General features: G+C 38.1%; 2 protein-coding genes across 2 annotated transcripts; one reads left to right on the top strand and one right to left on the bottom strand.

Moving 5' to 3' along the window:
- Positions 1–1,888: 1,888 nt before the first annotated feature.
- LOC137406977 (dentin sialophosphoprotein-like) lies at positions 1,889–13,559 on the bottom strand. Its single transcript, XM_068093576.1, has 2 exons — positions 13,469–13,559; positions 1,889–3,318 (listed from the first exon to the last, which is right to left on the bottom strand). Exons 1-2 carry the CDS (start codon positions 13,557–13,559, stop codon positions 1,889–1,891), a joined length of 1,521 nt encoding a protein of 506 aa, XP_067949677.1.
- Positions 13,468–24,558, top strand: LOC137406459 (aldehyde dehydrogenase 1A1-like). The gene is made up of 13 exons (XM_068093044.1): positions 13,468–13,610; positions 15,595–15,699; positions 16,191–16,331; positions 16,680–16,806; positions 17,383–17,444; positions 18,452–18,580; positions 19,867–19,980; positions 20,865–20,967; positions 21,083–21,267; positions 21,697–21,861; positions 21,950–22,107; positions 23,966–24,037; positions 24,258–24,558. The coding sequence occupies exons 1-13, from the start codon at positions 13,575–13,577 to the stop codon at positions 24,328–24,330; spliced, it is 1,470 nt and encodes a 489-aa protein (XP_067949145.1). The 5' UTR covers positions 13,468–13,574; the 3' UTR covers positions 24,331–24,558.

Genomic DNA, 24,558 nt, shown 5'->3' with positions numbered 1-24,558 from the left:
AAATTAATTGAGTCGTTTCATCCTACTAAAAAAACAAGTTGTATTGGCTGTTTGCTGTCACCATAAACGAATTGACTTGTTTATCTATTTCCAATAAGCAAAATGACTCGAGCCAAAATGAACTAAGAAACCGTCGACGGTTTTAGAAACCATTGATGTTAGTGAGTTAAAAGTGGTTGGGAGTGTGGTAGTTCATTTGGAAAGTAAACACATGCATATGGATGCTGAAGTTCATGTGGTGAAAAAATTGAAAAAAAACTTTTTGGGCATAACTGAGTTGAAGCAGCTAAAATTATTTGCTGTTGTAAATGCATTATGCGAAAGCAAGTTTGAGCCTGTTAAGGAATGTAAAAGTATTAAGCCAGTTAAGCCGTTTTCGCCGAGAACCATTATTGAAGGGTCAAGTTATGTTTTAGATGTCAAGTTTCAAAGGCTGACAAAAAGTACGACAGAGAGAGAGCAATGTAAAGAAAGGTCACACAGCTCAAGATTGGTGGACTTGTAAAACCAAGGGGGTGAAGAGTAGTGGATACGTAAAAATTGGTAGTCAACGGGGGACAGCCCAAGGCACCAGAGATGTGCAAGTGTCTATGGGGTGTGATAGAGGACACAGTCACGATGAGGTAAGGTAAGGTGCTGAGAAAGTAGCTGAACCAGTATCTGTAATGGAAAAAGGTTTGCTCTTTTTTAGCTGAGGTATCCAGCAATGGAATGTTAGACAGACTGCTACCTTTCTCTCATGGAATGGTCATGAGAGAAAGGTAGCAGAGATTGAAAGAAAGGAAAAGGAGGTGCGGAGGAAGTCGAAAGAGAAATTGGCTAAGCTAAAAGCCATACGTGAGGCAGCAGTCATGGAGTTGGAAAATGTCAAGGCATTCAGGGTAGTTGTGCAGGAGTTAGCCAAGGTTAAGAAGAGAATTGCTGGTAGCAGACCTGCACTGATTGCAGGTGAGGCCGAGCTAGATAGGTCTGGGCCTATGCCAACTTCCAGCTCTGCGGTGCCATCCCCTGTGCAGCCAGTTACGGCCCAGGTAGAGACCTCCCACAGGAAGCCTGTTGAGCCTGCCTCTTATTGGGGAGAGCGAGGTAAAGACGGAAGAGGCGAAGTTGAGGTTGAGGAGTCATTACCGACCCAACCAAAAGACTCCCGGCTAGTCGGGGTTGATGGAAGTAGTGTTGGAGATGTTGGTGGAAGTAATGTTGGTAGTGACAGTGGCCACAGTAAAAGTATTGGTAGCGGCAGAGGTCAGTGCGGACTGGCAATGGAGCTGGCAGTAACGAGGAGAGTATTTTAGATGGTGGCACAGGGTCAGACAAGCCAGAGGCATAGCCTATGGAGACTGCCCTAACGAAATCGGGTAACGAGCACCACAAGTAAGGTAAGTTACTACGTCTGCTTGTTGGTAGTGATGGGGTGGCCCAAAACAAAAAGAAAAAAAGAAAGGGCATGTTGTATTATGGGATTTGTTAGGCTCAGGCTATATTGGTGTCTGAGCTCAAGGCAGAACAGGTGGTCTTGGTAATTACGGTGAGTGTATAAAGCTTGATAAAGCTAGTGGGTAAAGCTAGTAGATTAGCTAGTGTAAGGCAGTATAGGGAGGATAAAAGGAAGTGTAATAAAAGACGGAGGAGCTTCTTCTTCATCTTCACATCAATACATGTAAATACATTGATTTATACAACACTGTCTTAAGTCAATTTTTTGATGAGAATCTATAAAGAATTGGTTTTGTCGATTGGTGTGAGTTGAATTGAAATAGTTCCTTGAAAGTATTTGAACAGGGTTATTTTAAAGCGTTAAAAATAAATCTAATAAAGTATGACATGAAAATTCTCATGAAACTTCTATTCAATCTGACGCAGCCAAAAAAGGTTGCATCAGATTTTGTTAATATTCTGTGCATATTAATACCTCAACTGAATTGTAAACATCGGTCGACTTGTAAGCATCGGTCGACTCGCAAACATCTGCCGACTCGCAAACATCTGCCGACTCGCAAACATCTGCCGACTCGCAAACATCTGCCGACTCGCAAACATCTGCCGACTCGCAAACATCTGCCGACTCGCAAACATCTGCCGACTCGCAAACATCTGCCGACTCGCAAACATCCTCCGACTCGCAAACATCCTCCGACTCGCAAACATCCGCCGACTCGCAAACATCCGCCGACTCGCAAACACCCGCCGACTCGCAAACATCGGTCGACTTGTAAGCATCTGCCGACTCGTAAACATCTGCCGACTCGTAAACATCTGCCGACTCGTAAACATCTGCCGACTCGTAAACATCTGCCGACTCGCAAACATCTGCCGACTCGTAAACATCTGCCGACTCGTAAACATCTGCCGACTCGTAAACATCTGCCGACTCGCAAACATCTGCCGACTCGCAAACATCCTCCGACTCGCAAACATCCGCCGACTCGCAAACATCCGCCGACTCGCAAACACCCGCCGACTCGCAAACATCCGCCGACTCGTAAACATCCGCCGACTCGTAAACATCTGCCGACTCGTAAACATCTGCCGACTCGTAAACATCTGCCGACTCGTAAACATCTGCCGACTCGTAAACATCTGCCGACTCGTAAACATCTGCCGACTCGTAAACATCTGCCGACTCGTAAACATCTGCCGACTCGTAAACATCTGCCGACTCGTAAACATCTGCCGACTCGTAAACATCTGCCGACTCGTAAACATCTGCCGACTCGTAAACAACTGCCGACTCGTAAACATCTGCCGACTCGTAAACATCTGCCGACTCGTAAACATCTGCCGACTCGTAAACATCTGCCGACTCGTAAACATCTGCCGACTCGTAAACATCTGCCGACTCGTAAACATCTGCCGACTCGTAAACATCTGCCGACTCGTAAACATCTGCCGACTCGTAAACATCTGCCGACTCGTAAACATCTGCCGACTCGTAAACATCTGCCGACTCGTAAACATCTGCCGACTCGTAAACAACTGCCGACTCGTAAACATCTGCCGACTCGTAAACATCTGCCGACTCGTAAACATCTGCCGACTCGTAAACATCTGCCGACTCGTAAACATCTGCCGACTCGTAAACATCTGCCGACTCGTAAACATTTGCCGACTCGTAAACATTTGCCGACTCGTAAACATTTGCCGACTCGTAAACATTTGCCGACTCGTAAACATTTGCCGACTCGTAAACATTTGCCGACTCGTAAACATTTGCCGACTCGTAAACATTTGCCGACTCGTAAACATTTGCCGACTCGTAAACATTTGCCGACTCGTAAACATTTGCCGACTCGTAAACATTTGCCGACTCGTAAACATCTGCCGATTTGTAAACACCCAAATAGAATGATTTAAAAACTCTGACTTGTATAAATGCTCTATGAATAAATGGATATATTGAAAAATACTAGTTTGGTTCAAAACGAATAGAACTGTGTGTTGACTTCAGTTACAAAAGTTATAATGCTAATTGCAAAGTGATATGTATGTGGATTATAAAATGGTCTTTTTAACCAGCTTCAATGAGCTTGAAAAAGTTTTAAAAAACTTAAACTTTGTTTACCTGTACATGTAAATACTTGAAGTTTTATAGTGTGTGAAAGGTCTTGTGGAACTATCACTTATTTTGGCTATTATTGCTATAAACTTATGCGTATGACTAGCAAAGTATTTTCTAAGCTGCTGCTAACTGTATTGCTAGGAAATTAGCTATGCACATATGAAGATCATAGGTTTCCTTTTTCAAATGTTGGTTTGAAACAATTGAGCAAACCATAATAATAGCATTGCTTGCTCTGGATTTCCAATTGTTCCTATGTTGTTGATTTTAAATAAGCGCGCAATCTTTTCATGCAGCTACTTTGAAATTCATTCTACAGATATTTGTGAACCTTTTGGGTTTAAATTTCAATCTTGTCCTGAATATACAGCAAATCAATGCTGAACACATAAAAACCGCCTCCTAGCTTATTAATGTGTCACTAGCTTTTGTACTACTAGCAGCACCGATTTAGAAAGAAGAGAAGTTATCAGTGATACGAACTGCAGAGTGCCTCTTTGATTGTCTTGATTCTGTGATATCACAATGGCTAACTAATAGATAATTCTAGTTATACCCTAAGAAAAAAGTAATTTTATTTATGCAGATAGCATGTTGTCATGCAGCACTGACTAGTATTAAACCATGATGTTAGAACTACAGCCGCGGCTAACTATTCAGTTTCTGCCTTCAAGTCCTTAGAAGCTAAAGTAAGTCATCAGATTAGTTGGACCTCGTCTCATCCCATCAGGCAGACTGCTCTAAATTTTAGGGTTGACCAGAAACTGGTAAACTATCAGATGCTAGTTGGTAAACTTCAGTTTAGGTGTTATTTCAACATTTGAAAAATACTTACAAATGACATCTGGTAATCCATATTCAGGAAAATAATGTGGCATTCAAATTGTAGGTTTTGTCTTCAGTAAAACAACAGCATTCTATATTCTTATGTCAATATAATACTCAATCATTCTAGCTAGTAATATACCTTGTACTCAAATAAAAAGAACTATTACAAAGTAACACCCATCAGGTCAAATGCATGCTAGTAAAGTTATGTTTAAAAAAGACAGCCTAGTGCGCTGTCAAAGGTCATCAGGTGACACGATACATTGCAAATAATAACTCTGGGCACAATAAATATGTATTTGTATATCTATGTTACAACCAATTCTATGTTAGGACTGCACTATGCCACTAAATAAGTTTAGCTAGCCAAGTATTTGAAACTCAACTACAAAAGCTGTTATAATGTAACATCAATCAGGTCAACTAGAGGTCAACTAGAGGTCAACTACAGGCTAGTAAACGATATGTCCTTATAAAAAGTCAGTCTAGTGTGTTGTAAGCGAATAATCTGAAATGTTAGCTTACAACTATTTGGTGGAGATTTTAGAGTGTTGGTCTTTCAAAATAAAAGTCTAAAGTTTAATTCATGTCTGCTATGTTTGTTTAATATTCTGCCATTTCTCCAGACAGACTGACAGACAGACAGACAGACAGACAGACAGACAGATTCACTACGCTCTTACTAAAGTAAAGATTTTGTGGCACTTCTCTACCTGTCTCATTTAGCCTTAAAGTGCATAAATTATTATAAACACCAACCAATGTCTGTCTCACTATGCCAAACAATGGCTTATTTGAAAGCCACGATATTGAAGAACCTGAATAAACTAAAACAGTACTTATGTAATTGATGTGCTTTAAGCTAACATTATTATATAATTCGAAATATTTTGATTACAAATACTAATAACCTCAATTGTGTACAAAACAGGCGATAAACTTGAGTCTTACTACTGAAGTCATTCTTGCTTTCAAAGTACAGCCTACCAGCAGACAGCATTTAACAAAGTTAAATAACAGAAAAGAACAAAGCAGATTCCATGACTGGAATACCATGGTATGTAGTTGTGTAAGCGTGTGTATAGCAAATGACCTTAGAGTCTGGTTAAAGTGGGAAACTGAAAACTCTGCATCACACTCATCTACTTAATATCTTTTCAGTGAAAAAAATCACAAATAATAGTGACGAAAATATTTTAAAGAGAAATAAATCTTTCCTTAAAATACAAAGTAAATACAAAATACATGCATTTATTTTCTTGTACTCATGTGGTTTGGTTTTTGGGGAGCAAGTAGATGAAGTTGGGCGGTTCCTTTACATTAGAAAACTTTTTAAGAAAAATTACTAATGAGGAGAACTAAAATGTTTTAGAGGACTGGCACAATAAAAACAACCTTGAAGCAGGTAGATATAAAATGTTTGTGACTATTTGGCACAATGATACATGTACTGTATGTCACTGCAACTGCGGTCCTTACCATAATTAAATGCAGTAGATAGGTCAGGCAGGCAGTACAAAAGTAGGAAAGAGAAAGATTTGCACATATCACGACATTTGAAAAACCCATCTGATGAATGTGACACTTCGGACTTTATTCAAAAAAGCTAATAGCATTGAAAAGAAGTGAAACACTACTAAAATAGTTTGGTGCGCTTACAGGACAGCCATGTCATTATTAAACTCAATAATCAATAACCTATGACATTAGTATATTAATTTTTCAGCACTAAAGATTTAGCTGCATTTTAGAACTGGCTCATTTATAAGCCCTAAAATTTAAAGTCTCAGGAACACTTAAAATATATCTATACATGACTGAAAATGCAGGCTATAGTCATACAAGTGACTCAACACATCAAGCGACTCAGCATACAAAAAAATCTAGACTCAAGCAGGTTTTCAAGTCAGTTTCGTGTTTGACAAACGAGTAATCTTTGAGATAATAGCCGGTTTTCGATGGCCGCTATATGCCCAATTATGTTAAAGGCTACTTTCAAGAACTGCATCGCTCGATTGTTCTCCTCAAATCAGCTCAAAAGTTTTGATACAGTCGGCTAAAAGTTAGTCGCAAAAATGAGGGAAAAGCAAAAACCGGAAGAGATAATAAAAAATGTAGACAATAAAATTAAAGTTTGTTTTTAAAGGTTTAGCTGAATGCGCAATGTTCTCTTGCAAATTTACCTTCGTCATTTGCTAAAATCTTATCACTGGTCTCGTTTTAAGCTCCCTTTTGCTATAACTTATAACGGAAAATGCTGAACTGAGATAACAAGCATCATATATATCTTTCAGGCATTGTGGTAGAATTTTTGGCAAATAGCATATCTTCATTTTTGTCATATTCAGTATACCGACTGCAAAACTTTAAATTTAAGAGAAATTCATTTTTATATCGTATGGGAGAAAACAACTTTTCTCTAGTACGGCGAGGATAAAAAAGCATTGTGTTTCATAGAATGAGGCAAAATAATCTTATCACTTGTGTGCGCACTAAAGTAATTAATAGTGTAGTGTGTGCAATTGTGAAAAGAGTATACAGTATACAGTGAGAGCGAGTACAATGAATAGAATGGCTTAGCCTTGTGGTTAGGTACTCATATCTACAAGTTTGTAGTTGCAATCTATATGAGTGTAAATTCAGAATGATGCACATTTGCCATTCCTAGATATTCTTTGCTAAAGCTCGACAGGCGATCGATAAACTCTGAGATTTAAAAATATAAATTAAAACTTAGCTTTAAGTGTGTGTTTAGTATGCTAAATGTATTGAAAGTAAACTCAAAGTTTCTGTTACGCAGCGTCACAAAAGTTTAACGTGTCTGGAGCGATATTGTCATGTCTCTTTCAATCCTAATCAGCCACTACGTGTGTCTCGAAGGTAGAAGCTTGTAGTGTACAGAGTATTGTTACATTTTATTGTAGAATCTAAAAACTAAATATATATTTGTTACTTTGTTAGTGTATATTCTAAACTAAAACAATTAAAAACGATTTTCCTATCTCAATACTCTGTTTTGCGCGTTTATTTATAGTATGGTTATATTAGTTGGTATTTAGTTATTTTATATAGGAAATAGGGCTATGAAACACAAGTAAATTAACATATAGATGTAAGCACAGTTCTTGAACAAATTAAGTGCGTCGAGGTATGACTCTATTCACAACTGCAAGATGCTAAAGGAACAATTGATGACAGAACAACCCTAACATTTGTTAAAGCAGATATAATGAAGAGTAGGACTGTGCATGTTGGTGAAATCAAATTTGCTAAGCTTCCTGAGCAAACAAACAAGTTGGTTTCAAACATGCAAGAAACCAACAAACTTTGATAATATTAATGATGCAAAATATATAACAGGTTAGACTAACAGTATAATGATAACAGGGAAAAAGATAATATTGAGCAAACGTAGAGCTCTAATAGCACATGCAGACTCACTTATGAAAACATGACCAGTAGCTAACAGAATATGTTAATATCAGATGAGTTGGCTTGGGTTTAATTTACCATTCAGTTTGTTTCAACTTCTATGGTTAACCAGGATCAGATACATTATACTGATTGATTTTGTGTATAACAAATGTAACTGTTATCTAGATATAAAAAGACTTAAAACCTTTTCTTGGTAAAACATGTATGTATGTCAAACTAACAAAGCATTTATATTGTAGATTATGTTCAGCGCGACAATTATATTCTAAGCTAGTATATAGAGAGAATTGGTAAGGTCACTCTGAGCAACCAGACTTTTGTGTTAAATGCTACAAGCTTCACCATTGTTTTACCAACATATCGTTGGTTTATAAGGTCAAATATTTTGGTTGCTGTCATTGCTATTGTATGGTTTATTATTATTTACCATAATAAAAGCCGCGCTTGTCTGTTTGTCCATCTAAAGCCTGATTGGAGGTTGGGAGAAAATTTGCATCACACGGTGTTTGAATCCATGCAATCATGCAAAAATGCACAGATATACTATCCCATCACTTAAGTTAGGAAATACCTAGTGCTCATCTAAAAAGATATAATAACAATAACCATCGAGTCAACGACCAGTATTTATTTTAATCAAATATTACTCCAACGTTTCCTCTTTGTTTTGCTGGTTATAGTGTATCATTGGTATCATGACGATGAATGTGTGGTCAATGGATATGATACAACTGTAAATATTTTTACGATCTTTTAGAATTGCACTGTTTATAAATTTTGTTCCAGTATGAACTAGTGACAACCAGCTGTCCGTGTTTCTAAAATTAAGTTTTCAATAAATTTCCAAACGGTGAAAATATTAAATTACCGTTGTAGTGTTGTTTGGTAGAACCAATTCTATTGTAGAGAGAAACTAAAATATTTTGTTTGACACTGACTGTACAATGCATTGCTTGATGCCCAGAAAAACCTAAATTTCAGCTCCTACACTGTATGCTAAAAGGTTGGAACAGTTTGTGTCAATAAATGAAAATCTACACTCATTTTGATAAGCATATTATACAAAACGTTAAAGATGCCGTGTCTGATCAAATAAGTTTTTTTTCTTTGATACACATAAATGAGTCATATAAATTCTTTATAAAAAGTGTTTAAATCGTACTTCATGATTTGAGGTGAATGTCAAAGTGCCTAAGATACCCCTTAATATTTGTACAAAACTACCAAAAAATCATTGATTGTTTCACAAACCGATAAAAAAGGGATATGAATACTTAAAATTGTAAACTCAAAATCTTAGAATGTTGGAAATTACTTATCTTACTTAACTATTTCAATTTTTATCTCAAATGGCAAAGATGAAAAACAAACAGGCTTTCTTATTTATATTTGGTAAGTTTTTCATTTGCATCGGGCAACTTTTTTATTTGTTCACACTGACTCCAGCAAAAGATTTATTTGGTGGAAAAGTTAAAATTTGACCAAGAGCAAATGCTTAAATGACGTTACTGTTCCAACCTTGAATCATTTCATTGAACCATAATCAGAAACCTAACATATATATTTACGATAAGGTGAATATTCTGATAACTTTGTCAATAATAATATGCCTACAAACAGACATATATATATATATATATATATATATATATATATATATATATATATATATATATATATATATGTATATATATGTATATATATGCATATATATGTATATATATGTATATATATGTATGTATATATATGTATATATATATATGTATATATATAATGTATATATATAATGTATATATATAATGTATATATAAATTGTTTCCTCATCCCGGTTAACCCGTATGGGTGGTAATTTCTGCCCTAACTCGGGTCTCCTACCAGAGGCCTGGGAGTTTGAGCACTCGCGTCAAGATCTTAGCTGTTCCCAATAGCGCACTTTTCTGCAACTCACCTAAGTTGATTGCTGTTGGTATCTGGGCAAGCCACATTTTATGTGCCGGTGTTATTGCACCCAGTGCCCCAATGACTACTGGGATTACAATTGTTCTTAAATCCCAGCATTTTTCAATCTCTTCTCCAAGAGGGAGATATTTCTCTACCTTTTCTTTTTCTTTGCTGTCTATATTGTAGTCATTGGGTACTGCTATATCTATTATAGTAGCTCTCTTGTTCTCTTTGTCCACCACCACTATATTTGGTTGGTTTGCTAGGACATGCTTGTCAGTCCGGATGTAGAAGTCCCAGAGGATCTTAGCGCGGTCATTTTCATTCACCTTACCAGGAGTTTCCCACCAGTGTTGTGGTTTATTCAGGCCATACTCGTCACATAGACTTCTATACACAACACCTGCAAAATGGTTATGCCGCTCAGTGTATGCATTTCCTGCTAGCTGCTTGCATCCACTGATGATGTGTTGGATGGTCTCAGGTGCATCTTTGCACAGTCTGCATCTAGGATCGTCTCTAGTGTGATAGATTTTTGTTTGGAGTTGCCTTGTTGGGAGCACTTGCTCCTGGGCTGCCACGATTAGCGACTCTGTATTGGCCGTTAGGTTTCCTTTGTTCAGCTACATATATGTCTGGTGAAGATCGCCAACCTTAGATATTTGTCGGTGGTAAGCACCATGAATAGGTTTCGTGTGCCAGTCAATTTCCTCATCGTCAGGGCGAAGGTCCATTGTAAGAGCAGCCGATTGAAATTCAGCTAGCAACTTATCTGAAGTGGCCATAGAGGCTGCATAGGCTTTGATGCTTTGCTCTTACTCCTTCACTGTCTGCTGTACACTTTTGAGTCCCCCACCGCCATATTTCCTATCGAGATACAATCTGGTAGTATTAGATTTTGGGAGGAGTGCTTCATGCATGTTCAGCAGGCTACGAGTTGCTATATCTGTTTCCTTGATGGCTTCCTCAGTCCACTTTATTATGCCTGCTGGATATCTTATTACTGGCAGTGCGTAGGTATTTATTGCCATGACTTGGTTCTTGGCATTGAGCTGGCTCCGTAGGACCTGCCGAAGGCGTTTCTTGTATTCAGTAATGGCTTTGTGCCGTACCTCGGCTTCGTGGTTGATGTTGCTTTGCATAATCCCCAAGTACTTGTACCCTTCTTCTATATCTTTGATGGTACCATTTGGCATTCTTAGGCCATCTGTGAGCATAGAATGGTTTTTCTTAAGAATTAGCCTTCCACATTTCTCAATACCAAAGGTCATTCCAATGTCCTTGCTGTATACCTGAGTGAGGTGTATTAGCGAATCAATGTCCCTTTCTTTGTTAGCGTACAGCTTGATGTCATCCATGTAGAAGAGGTGGTTTATGTTGGTGCCACTCTTAAACTGGTACCCATAGTGAGTCTTCTCCAGCATATTACTTAGAGGGTTTAGGCATATGCAGAAGAGCAGCGGTGATAAGGAGTCACCTTGATAGATGCCTCGCTTAATTTTTACACTCGCTAGCTTTTTGCCATTAGCCTCCAGTTCTGTCTTCCATTTGGTCATTGACATCTTGATGAATGCCACAAGAGCAGGGTGAACATTGTACATACTGAGGCACTCAAGTATCCAACTATGGGGAATTGAGTCATAGACCTTTTTGTAGTCGATCCAAGCCATGGCAAGATTGGTATGCCTTCTCCTGCTGTCTTGACAGACCGTCCGATCCACCAGTAACTGATGTTTGGCTCCTCGGGTGTTGCGTCCAATTCTTTTCTGAGCACTGGTCATATGTGAGTGACTCTGCAGTGACTTTCTCGAACTGGCAAAATGGCTCTTCCTGCCAGGCAAAGAAACTTTCTCTATATCAATCAACTGTCAAATCAATCCTACAAGTTTGTGTATGATCTGTTATAAAATTATACCGTATTTGCAATTCTGACACAAGTTGTCTTCTCCTGAATGTTTTATACTTATCTGCCAGCTCGGTAGTTGTCTAGCCTCGCTTCGGCACAATGTTTGTTCCTATGTAGAATGAGTGTTAGCCACTGTTGTATTACCAGTATATAGCCTCTTTTAAGGAGCAATTTCAAATGCTGGTTGCAAACTCAAATATCGTTGTCGTATTAATAATAGATTGGCCTATCTCAGGCTTCGATATAAAGTATATTTATCAATCACAAGCCTCATTTGGGCATAAAACGAATAAAGAAAATCGTTCAAATTATTCATAGTGTAATAAATGTATATTTTATCAAAATGAGCAATAAAAAATGTCCTCAGAAACGTGCGAGTATTATCATAGTGTTCAGCCAAATGGCTTTATCTCCTCGAGATAAAACAGTAGTAAAAGGGGTATATAATTTCACCCACTTGGCCTCCCTGGCCTGCTCTCTGCCTTGATTACTTTCAGAGACTTTTTATATACAAGCTGTCTGAGAATAACAACTTTTAATTGGCTTCTAGTCAGTATTTTGCAAACTTTGTGCAATTGCTGACTAGGCATATCCCAACAGATCGGCTATGGTGGAGCGTCTGAGCTCATCTTTCTGGGAAGCTCATGTTGTTTGAAAAACTTGGCCAATTTTCTTAGTGTGGAATTTATAAAAGTGTCTCTATCTCTTTTGTTTTTAGCTTTAAAAATCTAGAAAAATTCTGGAGTATGTATTTCGCTCCATTCTTTTCCTTACTATAAATGTCATATTTAAAAAAATGTAATCTAGCTGTGAAAATTATTAAAGCTTATTTTTTTAGAGACTCTGCTTGCTGCTAGAAGCCAGTTCCTTGGGAAATTCCATGATTAAATTTAATCCCATGGAGATCCAGTTGAAAGGACTGTTTTTCATGAGTTTGATAGTTTCTGAGGACATTTGCTTTGACATTGCCAGTGTACAATAAAACAAAAATTAGCATAAAACATAAGTGTAAAACTAACATAAAGTAAAAGCATAAAATACAAAGATTCAAGTGTAAGCTCAAATTATGTAGTTATTGTTTATGTAACATACTCAATATTTTCGTTGTAGCTCAGGGATGTACGCATGGAGGCTCTCTTCTATTCTGTACTGGCTCTTTATAGGATTGGATGGCTGCTCAGCTCTCACGTCTCTCCTTCCGATGTTTATGCAATATTTTGATGAGTTGTGTTGAATCTGAATAAGTATATAAATAAAAGTATATATTATGGTGAGATATAGTGATTGGTGGTTTTCCGTCCAGTTAGCATCCGACATCCTGGGGTGGTCTGTGCGTTGTGTTAAGATGAATAGGTCATTAAATTTTCTTTCAGCATGTATCGTTGTCATCATAGGTCATAGTACATGTAGTTTCTGGTTTCCTTGGCAAAATAGGTTCTCCTGTTTTCTTCCAGAGCTGATATCTGGCAGTACGGTATATTATAAGGATATTTTTATATACATGTACGTCAAAAAAATTTAAATGTTCACAGAGTTGAAAGAGCCACCACAAAGTTTGCAAAGAGAGGGCAAAGAGCCGCAACAAAATTTCCAAAGAGCCGACTTTACTCAATCCTGGTGTATATTGTATATTGTGCCCTGCGCTACCTAATCGGAGTTATCTCATCACGAGTTTGATATCTTATTTTTAACGTATTATGGATACATTTATAAATACACAGTGTGGTCGGTCAGTCGGTCACTCACATTTCCGAAAGCTAGCTCAACTACCGCACCGAACAGTACCATCTGCATCTAACTGAGAGCTCTCGTATCCGTTTCATATTTGGATGTTTCCTGTCTCCGCCGCGCCCCTTCGCAGGTTGATCTTGCATTCGTTGAGAAAGTCATAACCAAAGCACTAAAATGTCGCGAACAGATGCAACGCCCGAGCATACCAAGGTAAACGTGCTTTATATTAAACATTCAACATTTACAGTATATATATATTTTGTAATTTCAGTTGCAAAATACGAACGTGAATGCGTCTAACCATTTTATCAGTAAGCAAAATTGTGCACAACATTGACCAAGTAATTTCATTCGGCAATGCTAATTGTGCCCGTGCGCCTTTTGAAAACGCATAACGGTTTGTGAAACCAAAATCATGAACATTTTTTTTGTCTGGATAAATACTTCACTTTGTTATTTTCGTATGTTTAAGCAATTTTAATCGCTTTCCTGCTTAAAAACTCGGAGCTCACTAAATTCATTCTAAATGCTACCCATTGGCGATATTACCGTAATGTAAAAAATACTAAAATAATATGAAAAACTTCAGCACAGAAAGCCAAGGAGTTAAAATTACTTTTTTGCTTTAAAAGCGCATTGTTGGCCATCTTACAAAGAGTGTACTTGAATATATCAGAGTTCGCGCATTTTAATTATGTTTGTTCGACTGTATTAGATTTATTATTTTTAAAGTCTTTACTAAGGTGCTAGATATGACAACTGTATTCATATGTTAGCAGATTTGTGCCTCGGCATGGTTACTTGCTTGTCAACTTTAAATTCTATTACGTGCTTTAATCGTGTTATTCGATTAGACTTAATTAGAATGGGGCTGTAAAATGACATTTTGTGACTGCCTTTGCAAATAACTTGTAGTGGGAGTTATGCTTTCTAGTTTCAAGCATTTATATAAAACCAATGATAGACAGCCCCCCAGTGGGGGCTGCATATCATTAATAGAACATAATATGACTCCACACATGCTAGCTCATTGTTTATCAATGAAATATAAGGCTCTGCTGGAAGTTTAGCCTGTAAATCAATATTCAATCTTTCTTTTCTAATTTGTTTTACAAATAGTGTACATTGGCATTCAGCTAAAGAATTCCATAACAGGGCTCAATCTTCAATCTGAATAATAGTCTGTGTAAGTAGCCATAGCTAGAGAGTTCATCTAGTTTATAGTCATAGTTTAGTAAGTCACAACAGTGTCAGATGTCTCATGCAGAGAAGCTACCTATGTGTATACAGTGCTTCAAGATGACAGGCTATTATCAAAACCTAATCACTCATGAGGAGCATTCTATACCTCATATGGCTAATGAACAGACGACTCTTCACTACTACTTCACTACTACTCTCACTATTAATAGGCTTGGACATGTGACACATAAGACAGAAACGTAATCTGCCCATACAGCAATCTCATATTGCAGCTAGCAGCCAAGCTGGGCAATGGACTTGGGTTGCCCTTCCCTTCTTACTATGTTGTTTAGATAAACAGCCAGCTAGGGGAGCAAGAGAAAAAGGATTATAGACATTTTAGTTTGAATATACACCGATATGCAAGGATCAGTCGCTTTACTCAGTGTTGAGACAGATTTCATCATTAATTTTGATATCCTGTTAGAAACAAATTTAAAATTACTTATGTTGAAAGCAAGCAGCCTTTCATTTTCTAAACGGGCCAGCTTGTTTTAACGTTGAAGCAAACACCAAAGGCTTGTAGGCCAAAGCTAGGCAAACACCAAGCTGCTGTTACAGCTATGGAGGAATTGAAGAGTGACTTGGCTATTTTGAGCTGTTTCTAGTATACTTAAGCTATCTAGCTTGTTTCTACCTTTAGAAGGGGACATTCAGATTAACCGACCTTCAGTAGTGAGCTTGCTCTTCAAAAATCGTGCTAAAGGTGCAACAGTAAGACTATTTATGCATTATCTTCTCAGCAGTTTTGATAGCATTCAAGTCTTAGCTATTCCAATGCAAACAAAATGTGCCTGGAAAAAGATAAGATTTCCAAGAAATGGTTGTTTATTAAAACAAGAGCATATCTACCCCTGTGACACAAAGGTTAATCATTATGCCAAGGTTGCGCATGAAAAGTCCCACCAATAGAGTAGTACATGTAGTTATCAGGTTCGTAATATCGTTATAGCTTTTCATCAATGACGAATGGCTGGACTCCGTTAGTGGCAAGACATTTGAATGCATAAACCCTGCTACGGAGGAGAAAATATGTGATGTTGCTGAAGCTAATGAGGTAAGGACACAGTATTCGCTTCTATTGTAATATATATGCATGTCAAATAACTACATTTAAGATACCTGTCAGGTCATAGACGTACTCTTTAGATCATAGACCTACTTATTACATAATAGATCATAATAATTGTTAGATAATAGAAATAATAATTGTTAAATATATGTGCGCAGCAGATGGTGGGCGTGCGAGAGGGGATATTTATACCAATCCAGTTCAAGGACATTCTGATAAAGCAGAGAAAAGTATAAAATTTTCTCATGGAAAATGTATCAGAGGCTGCCATATAGATTACGGGGAATTCAAAACCTGGTGCTCAACTCCCTTTTACATAAATGTTTATAATGTTAGTTTATAAGTAAATTTTCCATTCACCATTTCTGAATGAGTAAGTTTTTTTACTTTTTTGAGAGCTTGTTAATGACATTATATAATCTCAAATCATTGAATTTTTTTTCAAATGCACGCTGTAGTTGCCCTCTCTGGTATAGGAAGATGTCAACAAGGCTGTACAGGTGGCAGCCGCTGCCTTCAAACGAAATTCTCCTTGGAGGAAGATGGATGCGTCAGCGAGAGGGAAGATTATGATGAAGGCAGCCGATATTATTGAGCAGAAGGCATCCTTTATCGCTGTCAGTGGTATTCTTCATGAATTTGTCCAGCAATCTATTTATATGAATAAAAATAATTGATTGCATACGCTTGAAAGATATGAGCGCGCAGATGTGGATCAGGGAGATGTAGATGTACGGGTAGGGGTTATATAGCTACACGTGTGGTAGGTGTGTGTACGTATGGGTTGTGTATGAATGTACATGTAGCTAAGTTGGTGAGTAGGTGTATTTGTGGGGGGAAGATGTTTGTGCTGTTAGAAGAATCGCTGAAAGTAGAATTTCACACATTGCTGTTGTATGAATATGACAGTGTGACAGAAAATATGTGTGTTTTTAAATGTTATGGTTTATTCTTTTTGGCAACAGAAACTTAATATGTTGGACACGGGAAAGACGCTAAATGAGTGTGTGGCAAGTGTTCACGGAGCTGTTGTGGTCTTTAGATATTATGCTGGTTTAGCAGACAAACTTGGAGGAAAGACAATTCCATCTGGTAAATATTATATTTTGTAATTGATGTAGTTGTGAGAGGTTATTACTCAGCGTGTTTTGCCCAACTGTCACTTCATAAACTTTTCACTATTTTCACTATGTTTGTTTTTTAATGTTACTTATATGTCGTCATGCTACTACTTCTATGTCTATGCCACTACATATCACACCACTTCATCATAGAACTATCTAACCATAAAATCTCAAGTCATGGAATTGTTTTTATGCAGTATCAAGCATAGAATTATTTTGGTATCACATGTCATAGAGTTATCTACATATCGCTTACCAAGTCTGTGTATCACATACCAAATTTATAGAAGTATACATATATCACATCTCAAATCATAAAGTTCTTTATGTATTGCATGCCATAACGTTATCGGTATGTTGCATTGTATTATAAAATGATTTATACACTACATATTGAATCATAGAGCTGTCCGTCTATCACACCTTACTTCATAGAGTTATCTACTATCACACTTTATGTCATAAAGCTATCTATTACATCATTTTGTCATTGAATTATCTACTGTACATATTTCATTACGTACCTTAATGAAATGGTTTTTAGACGGCGATTTCTTCACTTACACTAGAGCTGAACCAATCGGCGTCTGTGGAGTTATCATTCCAGTAAGTAATGCTCAATGATCTTTTATGTTCGCTGTCTGTGGAGTTATCATTCTAGTAAGTAATGCTCAATGATCTATTATGTTCGGCATCTGTGGAGTTATCATTCCAGTAAGTAATGCTCAATGATCTATTATGTTCGACGTCTGTGGAGTTATCATTCCAGTAAGTAATGCTCAATGGTCTATTATGTTACACACTGAATATTAATACAATTTATTATTCATTTTTTTCAACTAGTAAAATGAGAAGATGTAATTTGTGTATCCAACGAGATAGTTAGACAGGGATTGTTAAGACTGATTTGATCAAGTAATATTAGGGGTCAGCATACAACAGCAGGGATGACTGTACTTTCTCTTTAGGTATTGTAACAAAGAGCGCAGTCACCTGCATTGTGTTTGCCACGTAGTCGTCCTTGACATAGCCTATGCTCGCGCTTGTCTAATTAACAGTGCTATTCGATAATTAAGCTTTTTTCATTATAATAAAAAACTGGACACTAGACATTTGTAAGTTTGCTGACAGGGACAACTCTACAAGAAGAACATCCAGAATGCTGGAAACTATTATTTTGTCAATCTCTGTTAATTTTTTTTCAACAAAAGCTGAAAAACGGAATGATTCTACAAATGAAAAGAGTTGAACATTCCTTATTGATTTGGAGCACAAAGCATTTCTTACCATAGGCTAGCTTCTTCAACTGTTTCTCCACCCAGTTGGGCAACTAAAAGTGAATTACAAAGGTTGCCAATACGTCGCCCTGTCAGTCTTTCTCAGGAAGTGTATCAGTCACACCTTATACAGTGGAGCAGCAGCCGCAACATGTGACAGCAGCTATGTGACAGCAGCTATGTGACAGCAGCTATGTGACAGCAGCTATGTGACAGCAGCTATGTGACAGCAGCTATGTGGCAGCAGCTATGTGACAGCAGCTATGTGACAGCAGCTATGTGCTAGCAGCTATGTGCTAGCAGCTATGGTCATATTAGTTCCATTTTATGTTTTAGTGGAACTTTCCCATAACTCTCTGTTCATGGAAGCTTGGTCCAGCACTCGCTTGTGGTAACACTGTTGTGCTCAAACCATCGGAGTTGACTCCACTAGCAGCACTTTGCATAACTGCTGCCTTTGCTGAGGTGAGGCTCATGTACTTGATATTTTTGTCTCACGGTTGTGGTTATTTTTGTTTGTTGTGGAAAGCAGTTTACAAAGTGTTTTATTGTAACGATGGGCGGATTGCTGTGTGCTGTGCTACTCGAGTACAAATTCGAGTACAAGTACTACTCGAGTACCGATTTCAACTACTCTCTACTCTACTCGAAGGGGCCATAATATGGGATAAATATACTCTACTTGTAATCCCTTGAGAAGAAAGAACTCAGAATCTACTTGCAAACTTAAATACTCTACTTTACTCTACATCAAATATACTCTACTCTACATCAAAATACTCTACTCTACATCAAATATACTCTACTCTTACTTGCACCAGGGAGTTGTCAACTCCCTGTTGACACATAATATTTCTCTTTACTTTACCTAGACTGTGATCCAATTTGTATTGTGTACTACCTGCTTTGTTCAGCACCACAATTTCTCTGTTTGTACTCTGTACGTGTGCAATGTATGTTGGAACAAGGGCTTTTTCTTATTGAAATGTCAATCCAAGGTCACATAGACTACTGAAATGTTGTGCAAGTAACATGGTATGATAGTTAAGTGTCTATGAGAATTCAGAAAACTAAAATGTGAGGAGAGATTTATTTTAACAATGGCAGAGGCAGTGGTGGCATCTTGGTGAGGCCACATCGCGTCTCAATGAGCGATGCCGTTCTGGAGAACCTCATTTTCTGCAAATGCAACAGGCTGCAGGGCCTAGTATAAATAAAGAAAACTAGAACCCGGGGATAGTTTGACATTATACTTTTATATTATCATATTATATTATCATATTATTATCATACCCTAATCATTATCATATTATATATATAGGCCTACCTGTGATGGTTAATTTGGGGGTTTTACTTGTTTGTTCATTTTACTTTAATTTAATAAAAAGTACTTGATATTTGATTAATGTACTCTATACTTGTACTTGAAATTCAGAAGGAAAACTCTACTTGAAATTTGAGAGATAACTCTACTTGTACTCGGAACCAAGTTGTAATACTCTACTTGTACTCGGAATCAAGTTGTGATACTCTACTTGTACTCGGAAGGCAGAAACATGTGTATACTTGTACTTGTGCTCGATTTTGTTTTGAGTACTCACTTATTCTACTTGAACTGAAAAAAAGTACTTGAGCACAGCTCTGGCGGATTGTGTGAACAAGTGCAAGGCTTTTCCTCAGACACACTGCGCTAGAAAAGGTGACCGATGCTTGAAAGTGTCTGCCTAGTGCCTACTATGTAACTGCTGCAGGCTGGCCTTCCCAAAGGAGTTCTCAACGTTGTCAATGGCTTTGGACCAGTTGCGGGTGCTGCCCTGGCCTCCCACCCATTGGTGAGAAAAGTGTCCTTCACTGGATCTGTTGTGGTGAGTACTTGTGCCGTATTTAAAATATTTAGCTTAATATATCTTGAACAATATTTTCCTAAACATAAGTTATCCTGCGGAGTTGTCTTACCTGAGAAGGTACAACAGAGGACAATTTTCTGTCTCCGTCCCTTATCACTACTGTTAGTCTACTTCTTCTTGGTCTGCGCTAGCATAATCTGAAAGCAGCTTGTCAAACCTACACTGGTCCAGCAAAGAAACAGGTTATTTTTGGTCGACCCTCGCGACTAGGTCATCGCATCACTGCTGTAACACGCTTCACCTAAAGTCTGTGCAGACCAAAGTTGGTCAAGGTCATCGTATATGATCTTTGGTGTATCATAAAAACTCAGCACTGACTATATAATAGACTACGTGTACACTATTTTGCTGGTATGGACGTCTGTTGTTTGTTTGATTTATTTACGCGTAGTATTATCCTCTGAAAACAAGAAAAAAATATAGAGACGATGAGGACTCGTAGCAGACGCGTAGGAGTTGGCATGGCTAGTCAAGATGCCCGTGCAAGAAGTTGGTATGGCTAGTCGAGGTGTTCGTGGAAGATGTTGGGGTGGCTAGTCAAGGTGTCCGTGGAAAAAGTTGGCATGGCTAGTCAAGGTGCCCGTGGAAGGAGTTGGCATGGCTAGTCAAGGTACCCGTGCAAGAAGTTGGCATGGCTAGTCAAGGTGCCCGTGCAAGAAGTTGGCATGGCTAGTCAAGGTGCCCGTGGAAGGATTTGGCATGGCTAGTCAAGGTGCCCGTGGAAGGAGTTGACAACTCCAATCAGCACAGACACTAAGTGATCAGCTGGTTAGTAACTGGCTACTCGTATCTCCAATACATTCTCACCTGGTAATCTTTAAAAACCTCTGCGGTTGTCTTAGACAGGAAAAAAGATTTTGGAGATGGCTGCAAAGGATACTTTGAAGAAAGTCACATTGGAGCTTGGAGGAAAGAGTCCATTTGTTCTTTTTCCAGATTGTGATTGTAAGTGAATACCTCTTCACCCCCTTGTCAATTCAACCCCCTTACTCTCATTTGTGGATCTTTACCTTTGATATTGTAACACTGAACATTCTGATATAACTGGTTGTTGTTGTAGTGGAGACTGCATCTACAATCTGCCACAACAATGTGATGTTTAATAATGGACAGGTCTGTTGCGCCGGGACACGTAATTATGTGCATGCTGACATCTATGATGAGTTTGTTGCCAAATCAGTTAGCTGTGCCAAGGCAAGGAAAGTAGGGGATCCTACAGATGAAGGGAATCAAGCAGGGGCTTTGGTGAGTTGTCTATCAACTAGGGATCACCTAGCTGCTGGCACTCTAGAAATGTTTTATCATGTTTACTGCCGGCTTGTTGCATACAAGCGCTTGTACCTGCGAGCTTGTACTTACCTGTTTGTACTTACCTTCTTGTACCTGCCTGCATGTCTCATATGCAAGAAATTGTATTATTGTGAGCATTAGAAATAAAGCGCAGTTTAGCTGTTAGCATTTCCAAGAATTTAGGAAATAATGTTAAAAAAAATTTCGGAGTTTCATATTTGCGTTTGTATTTTTTATTGTTTCACGCAATGTTTATTCAATAAGGTTAGAGTAAAAATTTATTTATTTGAGCGTATTTTTCCGAATTGTTGTCTAATAACTTCAAGGCTAGATATTACTATCTCAAAATATTTTCATAATTCATGCCTCTTGTTCTGTTCACAGATAAGTGAGCCGCAGATGAAGAAAGTGCTTGCCTACATCGAGAAAGGCAAGGCAGAGGGAGCCAAGCTTGAGTGTGGAGGTGAAAGGATTGGTGATAAAGGGTTCTTTGTACAGCCCACTGTCTTTTCTGGAGTAACAGATGACATGACCATTGCTAAGGAGGAGGTATATAGAGTGCACCATCTAGTAATCCATTTTGACTGCTGCACCGGGGTGTAGCATGCTTAATCGCTATGCAATTGCTTTTTGGCAGATATTCGGGCCTGTACAGAGCATCCTCAAGTTTACAGACATGGAAGATGTGCTGGATAGATGTAACAACACGGAATACGGTTTGGCTGCAGCAGTCTTCACCAAAGACATGGATAGGGCCCTCTACATGGCTCACAATCTTGAAGCTGGAATGACTTGGTAAGTGTCTTGAGTTGGCTTATCAAACTATTTCACACCTGTTATGTAGTGTCATTCTTCCTGTTGCAACTATCTTACACCAGCTATGCAGTGTCACTCTTCCTGTAGCAACTATCTCACACCTGTTATGTAGTGTCACTCTTCCTGTTGCAACTATCTCACACCAGCTGTGTAGTGTCACTCTTCCTGTTGCAACTATGCTACACCAACTATGTAGTGTCACTCTTCTTGTTGCAACTATCTTACACCAGCTATGTAGTGTCACTCTTCCTGTAGCAACTATGTTACACCAGCTATGTAGTGTCACTCTTCTTGCAGCAACTATCTTACACCTGCTATGTAGTGTCACTCTTCCTGTAGCAACTATTTTACACTAGCTTTGTAATGTCACTCTTCCTGTTGCAACTATCTCACACCAGCTATGCAGTGTCACTCTTCCTGTAGCAACTGTCTTACACCAGCTATGTAGTGTCACTCTTCCTGTAGCAACTATGTTACACCTGCTATGTAGTGTCACTCTTCCTCTAGCAACTATCTTACACTAGCTTTGTTGTGTCACTCTTCCTGTTGCAACTATCTCACACCAGCTATGCAGTGTCACTCTTCCTGTAGCAACTGTCTTACACCAGCTATGTAGTGTCACTCTTCCTGTAGCAACTATCTTACACTAGCTTTGTAGTGTCACTCTTCCTGTAGCGTTAATTGCTGTATTCTGTAGTGTAACTTATGTGTATCTAACACCTATATAGAAACCACTTCTTGGTTGTATTCGGGAGCATTTCCTAAATAGCACCTGTCATGTGGTGTCATTTGTCTAGTAGCTGTAGCTTGGTGCAACTTGCTGTGCTTTTCTCGCAATTATTGACTATATAGCACCTGTACAGGAGTGTCATCAATGTTTGAATTGAGGGACTTTCTTTGGAGCATGAGATGGGTCTCAAACTTTAAAATTTCATACATAACATAGTTCCACATGTCTATTTGTACATAACGTAGTACCACATGTCTATTCGTACATAATATAGTTCCACGTCTATTCGTACATAACACAGTTCCACATGTCTATTCGTACATAATATAGTTCCACATGTTTATTTGCACATGACATCATTCCACATGTCCATTCGTACATAATACAGTTCCACATGTCTATTCATACATAATATACTTCCACATGTCTATTCGTACATAACATAGTTCCACATGTCTATTCGTACATAACATAGTTCCACATGTCTATTCGTACATAACATAGTTCCACATGTCTATTCGTACATAACATAGTTCCACATGTCTATTCATACATAACATAGTTCCACATGTCTATTCGTACATAACATAGTTCCACATGTCTATTTGTACATAACATAGTTCCACATGTCTATTCGTACATAACATAGTTCCACATGTCTATTCGTACATAACATAGTTCCACATGTCTATTCGTACATAACATAGTTCCACATGTCTATTTGTACATAACATAGTTCCACATGTCTATTTGTACATAACATAGTTCCACATGTCTATTCGTACATAACATAGTTCCACATGTCTAGTCATACATAATATAGTTCCACATGTCTATTTGTACATGACATCGTTTTGCGTGTCTATTTGTACATAATACAGTTCCACATGTCTATTCATACATGACATAGTTCCACGTCTATTCGTACGTAACACAGTTCCACATGTCTATTCGTACGTAACACAGTTCCACATATCTTGTAAGTACAATGTCACTGTGAGAAGAACTCACACTCTTCCAACCTTCCAATTAAGCCCACTCAAGTTAATATCTGCTGTCCTCAACGTTAGGTAGGTGGGCAGTGACCAATAGCATTGTTTATTTTAGGGTCAATTGTCCCAACATTTCTTCCCAGACACCATTTGGTGGTGTAAAAGGTTCCGGATTTGGTCGAGAATTGTAAGTAATTTTTAAATGTTGTCAAAAGTTAAATTCAAGTTATTTTTGTTTTATTATGATCAACTTGAATGACCTATCAATATCTCTGACCGATTGTTTATCGAATGAATAGAAATGGCGGACTGCAAGAAATAAACAGCCTCATGTATTTTCTGTGTATGTTACGAATTAGAATTTAGCCTAGGGCAGAGACCAGAGTAAATTTATGATCCTATTTCAGGGGAGAAGATGCCATGAAGGAGTTCAGTCACCTGAAAGCGGTCAGCATCAAGGTCTCCAGTAAGAACTCATAAAGAGGAAAAGTCTTGGGCTTGTGATAATTCTATTTATATTTAATCTCAATCATTCAATCAAATGCGACTTCACAGATTTCTATTTTTTATAGTCATGTGTATTTTCCAAACTATTGATGCATTGCTACACTTGGGCTATTCTTGTTGCTTCTTTGTTATCTTGGAACGCTTGTTGGTGCAAAAAACTTCTATGTTTAGCTTGCCAATAATATGTACTACCCTATGTTA

The sequence above is a fragment of the Watersipora subatra genome, chromosome 10 (genome assembly GCF_963576615.1).
Source record: "Watersipora subatra chromosome 10, tzWatSuba1.1, whole genome shotgun sequence".
In the NCBI taxonomy this organism is placed as follows: Eukaryota; Metazoa; Bryozoa; class Gymnolaemata; order Cheilostomatida; family Watersiporidae; genus Watersipora; species Watersipora subatra.
Note: the sequence above shows the minus strand (reverse complement) of the source record. Positions and strands in the feature narration are given on the sequence as shown.